The sequence below is a fragment of the Rhagoletis pomonella genome, unplaced genomic scaffold (genome assembly GCF_013731165.1).
Source record: "Rhagoletis pomonella isolate Grant_MI unplaced genomic scaffold, Rhpom_1.0 Rhpom_scaffold_00001, whole genome shotgun sequence".
NCBI classification, from domain to species: domain Eukaryota; kingdom Metazoa; phylum Arthropoda; class Insecta; order Diptera; family Tephritidae; genus Rhagoletis; species Rhagoletis pomonella.
In genome coordinates, this window is record NW_023458555.1 from 50,490,313 (window position 1) to 50,498,854 (window position 8,542).

The window sequence follows — 8,542 nt, forward strand, 5'->3', positions numbered from 1 at the left end:
TTTTTATGACCATTTAATAAGCAAACTGACTCCAAGCAATCAAACCAAGCGCTTTTTGGCCCCTGGGTTCGCCATGAGTTTGGTGTAGCCGCTGCAAGTCGAACGACAATTGAACTTGCAAGTTAAATGCATTTGTAGTTAAAACAACGAAAATAAAAATGCTATAAAATACAAGACCGTTATTTTTCTATATGGATACATGCATATAAGCACGTGTGTGTGTGTGCATGTGCTCTATGGAGCAACAAAATCACTACTTTGAATGGATAAAAATTCACAGTCGCACAAGCAGAAAAAATGCCAAAAGAAAAGTAATAAAATGTGCGAAAAATAACCTGCGGAGGGGAGTGTCAGTAACAGTATTTGTGTATGCCGAGGTCAGCTAAGAAGTCAATTTAATTTGCGATTTGATTTATTTACTGTTAAACGATAGCAATGCTGTTGCTGCTGGAGGACGGTGATGGCAGGGAACTATACTGAAGAGATGGATGAATGGGTGGATGGATGGATGAATCTTGGAGCTTATGGTTGGTAACATGCATATTGTACTACGAACGGTTGATGATTATGTACACAGTTGTTGGAAAAAACTTTCTTATGGGTTGAAAGTTCACGTGAAAGATAATATAGATTATAATTTGATGAAAATATGTGCATGTGTATGCATGAGTATTTCCCATGTATGCGCATAGCAAGTACCACCATACAAGCAAAACAAAAAATACATAGAAGGTTCCTACATGGAGACTGATGGCTATGAGCCTGAAGTCCACCGTTTGAAAAGTAAAATATTCCAGCAAACTAACCGACATGTGAAAGGCTGATACTATTTATTCGCCGGCGACTAGTTGGTCGCAGTGGATGAATCTACAGACGCCGCACTCCGGACATTGACACGATGCCTTCTAATGTCGCTTGAACAGCATATACAAAGCGGAGCCCAAATGCTCGCTACAAGGGAGCTCAACAAACACTGGACCTGAAGACGTACAAACAAGTCGTTGTTAACTTCATAGAGAGTCCGTCAATACCATCTGCGACTATGGACCTATGAATGCAGTAACTCGAAACCGATATACCAAAGGAGTGAATAGCATGTGGAGATTCCTCCCACTACACAATACCATATTCACATGCCAACTCAATCCTACTCAGGTAAAACCCCTCTTCCTCTGGTTCAACCGCGTCGATACTTGTTTTCTGGGCCTACTGTAAGTTGAGATTGACGAAAACGATTGATGGACAAACCAACTTAGGAAGGTCAAACGAGTATCCCATCTAAGCTCCAGTAATTTGAAGCGTCGCCAAAGATATGCGCGGTCTCGCGTTGTCTTGATGGATACAACTCGTTTATGATTGACGCTATCTGGACCTTTCTGTATAGCAAATTCGTTCAAACCGCTGCATTTTAGATACTACTTAAACGTACTGATTATTTGGTTGGTGTATTGTGGAACAATTTTCCGTCATCCCTTGTCAAATTTGGTTTGGAGACAAGCCGGTTTCGGCGTTGTGCCTTCTCCAGTATAATTTTTCGTTCTGTCGGAAACACACACAACCAAAAAGAAGATTATTTGGTTGGTTAGATGCATTCAACATACCTGCACATTGGCGATACCTGCCCTAAAAATTGTGCGACTAGTATCAATTATCAATGAAAGTATTACGTTTACCTGCACTGGCCCTACAATTACCTAATTTTACAACCTTTTACTTATTTTGCTCATCTCGCAGAACGACGAAAATGGCTATCAATTTATGTAGTTATATTAGATAATTAGATAACATTCGGTAAAAATTTCGCTTGCAGTAATTTCTACATGGTAAGTGCTCCGCCAACATTTGGTTTCATAGGGATTCGGATACCTTCCTCATTGAAGTAGTAAAGAAAATTCGCTTAAGTGCCTTTTTCGGTTACGTGCACAAGTTTTTCGTGCAAAGAAGGATGTGCAGCTAAGCAAAATATACTGTATATGTACCCAAATGTACTTCTTTGAGCGCCTTTAGGTGGAAGTGAAAACTTTTTACCTCGCTTTTATTAGCTCGGGATGTAACTATGTAATATTGATGCACCTAAATGATGCAGCGATATCCATTCTCAAGTTACATACATACCTGATGACAGTACGAATGAGAATTGCTTTAAACTTCCATTCTTAAAGTAACCTGATGACAGTACAAATAGAAATTTTAATAGCGAAGTTTTAGTTTTATAAACTATAATTTTATTTCAATAGTGTTATTGAGCTTTGTACCACGATTTTTTTTTTTGTTAGGAAAAATTGAAAAAAGCTTCGAAGTTTAAGCGGTAGAAGTTATAGCTAGGGATGTCAGTGGCAAAAATACATCGATATTTTTCTTTGATTCGATTTATCGAAATGTACATCGATACTGAACTGAGCTAATTATGATTCTAACGGAACTTTTTGGGAGGCATTTAAATTTTTTGGTCTAAGTCACTTCTCTTTTTTGTACACTTGAAAAACTGGAATGATTGTTCCATGTGCTGAAGATGTCAGTTCTCAAAAATTATCGATGCAGCGTCTATTTATACATTGAGTGGAAAATTTTCGAGGCATCGAACCAAGACATCATATTTTCGATGCATCGACGTTTTTCCGACATCCCACCACATCTTTAAAGTTTCTGTAGCGGCGAATCAGCTCCATTTGATAGTAGTATTAGGTTGAATAAGGAAATGATCAGCAACAATATTTTACAGGGTGTGCATTAGGGTGGTCCAATAATGCATGTAAAAAAAGTAAAGTCGGAATTTTTATGCTCTCACCCCTAGGATTGTTCTATATGGAAATCAAAAAATATTTATTTTTTCTTATCCACCGTATTTTGTAGGACCGCCAAAAGCCCAGAAAATGCCAGAAAATGCAATGGGGGATAAATAAAAAATCTTCATTATTAAAAAATGGTTAAATAAATAATTGGATATTGTTATTGGAAGTCTCCTGAAGAGAACCAGAGTTTGCCGATCGAAGAATATTGATTTTCAAGAATTCCATACCATTTCCACGAAAAGTTCTTTTTTTCCTATACAAAATACATCAAAAACTTTGAGCGACTTCTAAATATTTTTTAATTCCAAAATAAACAAGTAAGAAAGTCTAAGTTCGGGCGGAGCCGAACTTTAAATACCCGGCGCAAGTATTAAATATGTTTTTTCACCTTTCCGAAACCTTCCGCTAGATGATAAGCCGGGGTGTATCAATTTTGAGTAAATTAGCGTCCTTCAATTTCGAAATATTGAAGTTTCAAGTATTTCTGAAATTTACCGTTATATGAGAAGCGGCCGTTATTTTAGTCCGATTTCTATAATTTTCAACGTTTTGCTTATATGTGGCAAGCACAATAACCACACCGAGTTTGGTACAAATTGGTAGAACGGTTACCGATATACATATATGTGATCATAAGTGGGCGGTGCCATGCCCATTTTCCAAAATTTTACCATAAACGTATTTCTTGGTAAAGAATTGTTGCAAGTATCAATTTTGAATAAATTAGCTTCAATATTTACTGATTTTTTGAAGATTTTGTATTTCCCTAAATTACCGTTATATGGGAAGTGGGCGTGGTTATTGTCCGATTTTAAAAAGTTTCGGCGATTTTTTATGCTGTACCAGGGCCAACAACTGTGCCAAGTTTGGAAGAAATTGGTGCAGCGGTTACCAAGATATACACATGTAACCATAAGTGGGCGTGGCTACGCCCATTTTCCAAAAATTTATAATATTCTTATTTTTCGTCTAAAACTTATTATAAATATCAAATTTGAGTGAATTATCTTTAGTAGTTACTAAAATATCGCAGTTTTCGTATTTCTGGAAATTACCGTTATATGGGAAGTGGGCGTGGTTAAAGTCCGATTTCGCCCATTTTCAATACCAACCTACCTTGGATTAAGGGAAACCTACATACCAAATTTCGTTAAGATATCTCAATTTTTGCTCGAGTTATCGTGTACACGGACAGACGGACAGACGGACAGACGGACAGACGGACAGACGGACAGACGGACGGACAGACAGACATGGCTTAATCGATTTCTTTTTTTTATCCTGATCATTTATGTATACATTTGTCTATATCTATCTCGATTCGTTTTGGCTGTTACAAACAACCGTTATGTGAACAAAATTAATATACCCTTGTGCACAAGTGCGCTCGGGTATAAAAATAGGGGCATACTTTTTTCGATATAGAACAATCCTAGGGGGTGAGAGCATTAGAAGTCAGATTTTACTTATTTTGGACCACCCTAGTGTGCATAGCATAGTGTTTCTGTAATCTCTGGTATCAGTTACCGTAGGTTTGGCTTTATCAATGCCCTTTTGCTAAGCCTGTCGCGCGTCCTTCCTTTTACGGGATTAAAGCAGTAAAATGTGCTGAAAATGCACAGTTTGGTCTTCCATCTCGGGCTGGTTTAAAATTGCGGAAAAGGCTAAAATGGTCAGCTTTAAACGAAATACAAATGTACGTCAAAACTCTAATTTTGGCACCACCCTTAAGCCCTACAAATCATGGTTGCCACTCGCCATCATTTTTTTCTACCAAAATCTCTTAAGAAAAGTTACCAAATCTTACTATCAAAATCTTCACAAATGTGTATATACTTACAGCCCGTTTCCGTGACTTAATAAATTCAATATTTTTATAATTTGTCAATTTTTGATTATTTATCAAGAACTCCCAGTTCTAGCACAGAAGTTTAAATCTATTTTCTTGATAAATTATCAAGATTGAAAATGCTATTGACAATTATAATAATTTTTCTTATTAGAAAATTTGTTTCTTACAATTAATTGTTGCATGTGCCGTTATTCACATTTTCGTTGTTGGTGTTTCCGACAGGGTAGGAGTATGATGCAATGTGAAACGATTTTCCATCATCCCTTGTCAAATTTGCTTTGGGGACAAACCGGTTTCGACGTTGTGCCAATTTCAGTGTTATTTTTAGTTCGGAATGTGCCGATATTTGCGACTAAAAAAAAAAAGTTGCGGCCGCTTTTAACCGTCCGTTTGACTCGTACGAAATTTCGAGTAAATTGCGAAAATTGCAAATTTTTTGCTAATTTTTCGCTTTTTCATAATTTAGTGCACGTGTCAAACGGACCTCAGATTTGGATTCAGTGGGTCGAAATACATGTCCGTAGGTGGGTCTAGTAAAATCACGCGACATGTTTTGTTTGTGCCGGAATAATCAAAACGTTTTATGGACCTTACCGAGGTGGTATGTGAGATGGTAGAATTTAAAATTTATCAGGGAAGTGAACCGGATGGAAAATTTGGTCGGTTCGGTTCAGCGGTTCGAACCGTTTTTGCACTTTTGGATTGGTTGGTCAAAGCGGTTTTTTTGGTCTTTGAACCGGGGTTTCGGTTCGGTTCAACGGTTCGAAAAACAAAAAATAACGCGCAAGGTTAAGGGTCAAGTGTCTGTCAAATGAGATGGGTTGCCTTTACATTTGATATTGTCACATGGTAAACAAACACGGAAGGTATTACCATGTTTAACAAAAAGAAAAAAAAGTGGGTACATTTATCTATTGACAATTGGTTGAAGGGAACATTTAAACCTTTATAGAAAGTGGTTCGATTTTCGGTTCGGATCAAACATTTGTGGAAAATTTCGGTTCGGTTAATGGTTCAGTTAATTAATAGAAAAAAGCGGTTTTCCGGTTCAAAACCGGTTCACGTCCCTGAAATTTATCGCACAGATTCGGAAGTTGTTTTAGAAGTGCAGCCCTTGGTGCTGCCACTGTAGTTCAAGTATTTCCAGTATTCGAATATGAGATAACTCTAATTTTATCGAACTAATTTTGTAGAAGTGTCAGTAGTGCTGCCACTGAAACTCGAAGGGCATAATTACGCACATGCAAAACATAATTCATTTCTTTCTAGTAATGCAAATAGATATTTAGTAGCAAAAGTTACCAAAATAAAATAAAAGTTACCAAGTTACCAAACCGTTTAAAAGTTACCACTTTTGGTAGAAAGTTACCAATTGTGGCAACCATGCTACAGATTTGTACATTGAAAGACTAAAAAAAAAAAAAACAAATAAAAATATTTGGCGCTTACGGGTTTTCTAGTACTTTGCCAAGCTTCGCCTCCGATTTGTGGTGTGCGCCTTGATGTTGTCACACAGAGAGAGGAACCTACAGTTTTACGCCGCCTCCGAAGGGCAAATGGATTTTATGAGAAGCTTTTTCATGGCAAAAATGGGTGTTTGCCATTGCTTGTCGACGGACAATCCTTATTAGAAAAACAAAACGGATTTTTATGTTGCTAAAATATGGGAAATATTAATACACTTTTTCGTATTTATGTCTATCGACCCTGCCTAATTAATATACAGTTTTCGAAACAGTATTTGCGTATACCAGTGTTCAAAAAGTGCTGAGTGTATCCCAAGGTGAATTTAACAAAATCGTACGCTTGTTGCACTTACGTGAAATCCTCCTTTTGCTTTTTGGTCACATCACATTGCAGGCACATTTTATCCAACGGCAATTCGTTGCGGCGTGCAGTGCTCTGCATAATTGCGGTGAGCAACGATTGTGGATTGAAAAACCCGGCCAGCCAAACACAGGAAGGAAGCTACAGAAGAAATGCGCTTACTATTTTGCAATTCAATCGCTTGCATACCTCAATTCCACTCACCACAAAATCAGTGGACCATGTTTCCAATTCACGTAACCGCAAACACAGATCAATGAACCATGAATTCAAGCCCAGTAGTGATGGATATGCGCGCTGCGTCCACACTGGTGGCACTTGATCCAAGAAGAGCGAATTCTCTAATACTTCCATGTCGGAGGTGATGGTGAGCTCACCCTTCAAACCCAAATCCAATTCCTTCAAGCTGCGCTTCATCTCGCTTGTCAGATAATTCATGCGCTCGCACTCCTGAAATGCCACAATCACATAGGGTGTGCGTTCCTCCACCTTGTTCATAATCTCTACCATATTGAATTCTTCGGGTAACTTCTCCATTATTTCATCGACAATTTGCTTCACCTTGTCCTCTCGGGTGACAGTGGCACCACCACTTGCGCCTGCATCACGTGGTTGCATTTCAAATACCGTGCGGAAAATGTTCTCAGCGCGCGTGGTTAGGAAGCCGATTTCCGCATTCGGATGTAGGCCATACAGGTAGGGTGATTCGGCTGGCATCATTTCATCGACATAGGTGTGATAGCCGGCGTAATCGGTATTTGGTGGTGCTGCAAAAGCGGGCGCCAAAAAGAGCTCACCATCTACTAGATCTGGTTGCATGTACTCCTCCAGATAGGTGATACACAAACGACGATCCCAGTCGTCGGTTATGTGGCCGCCGTACATGATCTCACCGAATAGATAACGCAGATCTTCCCAAGGCACTTTAGCATTAGCCTCGAGATAGTTATACAACACCGAAACGCTGATGTTTAAGTCGCCAACATTGAATGGATAGATCTTGTTCCAGCCTTGTGGTCCGAATTTGCGCCGCTCAGCTACGACGGCATGGAAGTAGCAGAGTGAAAAGAGTATGGCCTTAAATTCGGCCTCTTTGCCAGACATTTCCAGTGTTTCCTGTGTGAAGTTGTCAAGTGCTTTGTGCAGATTGGCCAACATTCCTGTCGGCGGTTCATTGGTGATTTTAATGGAGGACTCTAGTATGCCCTGCAAACATACAAAAAATAAAGTTATTATTAACTCAACCATATTGCGAGTTCCTTATCATCACCTGTGGTATAATGTGCGCTGAGGGTGACGAAGCCGGTTCGGCACTTAAGAACATGCGATAATCTGGATGCGATCCTTCTGCATAGAATTCCAATTTCTTTTCCAATACTGGCAACCATTTACGCACCAAATGTATATTTTGTAATACAACCCAGTGACCATTTTTGGCTGCCGTATCCATAGCAGCCTCGGCAATAACCTCTTGACCCTGACCCAGCGAAACGTTGTGAAAATTACCCAGATCCATGGTGAAACCCATTAGCTTGCCAAGCGCCTCAACGTCCTTCAACGGGTTTACACCCGGCGATAATATAAAGAATATGGGTGTAGAAGGACTGGTCTCCTCAAAGGACTTGGAGAATTCCATTGCGCGACTCTCCACATATTTGTTGCCAAGTTTTTCAGCTATGAAATCGCTGCAGTGTAAAAAGTAATTAAGTGCATTTAATTAAATACGAATTTCAGCGTCGTTCATTACTTACGCCAGCGCATAGGTCATGCGATCCGGTCTGAGTGCACGTATCATGCAGAGTCGCTGCAGCGCCGTCTTGTTCTTCCATTCCTGCGGGAATTTCTCCTTTTCAGGCGCCTCGGACTCCACCAGCTTCTTCCAGCGTTTCGACGAAGTTTCTATATCACGATCGAGGTTACGGAATTCATCTTTAGACGCTAGACTGCATATTCCGCCCCACGATTGGTTAGATAGAAAGTCCACGGGACTTGTGACGTGCGGTTTAATCGGGAAGCGGAGTAAAAAGTCCAGTTCCGTAGATGTAATCTCCTCGTTCATCAAAAGTATCTG

At 39.4% G+C, this 8,542-nt stretch overlaps 1 protein-coding gene across 1 annotated transcript in view; it reads right to left on the reverse strand.

Moving 5' to 3' along the window:
- LOC118748469 (dynein beta chain, ciliary) overlaps positions 1-8,542 on the reverse strand; it is a 77,548-nt gene that overhangs the window by 11,686 nt on the left and 57,320 nt on the right. The window contains exons 25-28 of the mRNA XM_036482969.1: positions 8,223-8,539; positions 7,742-8,156; positions 6,676-7,677; positions 6,464-6,612 (exon numbers count right to left, since the gene is read on the reverse strand). Of these exons, the coding sequence (XP_036338862.1) occupies positions 6,464-6,612; positions 6,676-7,677; positions 7,742-8,156; positions 8,223-8,539 (1,883 nt within the window). The remainder of the gene's footprint in view (positions 1-6,463; positions 6,613-6,675; positions 7,678-7,741; positions 8,157-8,222; positions 8,540-8,542) is intronic.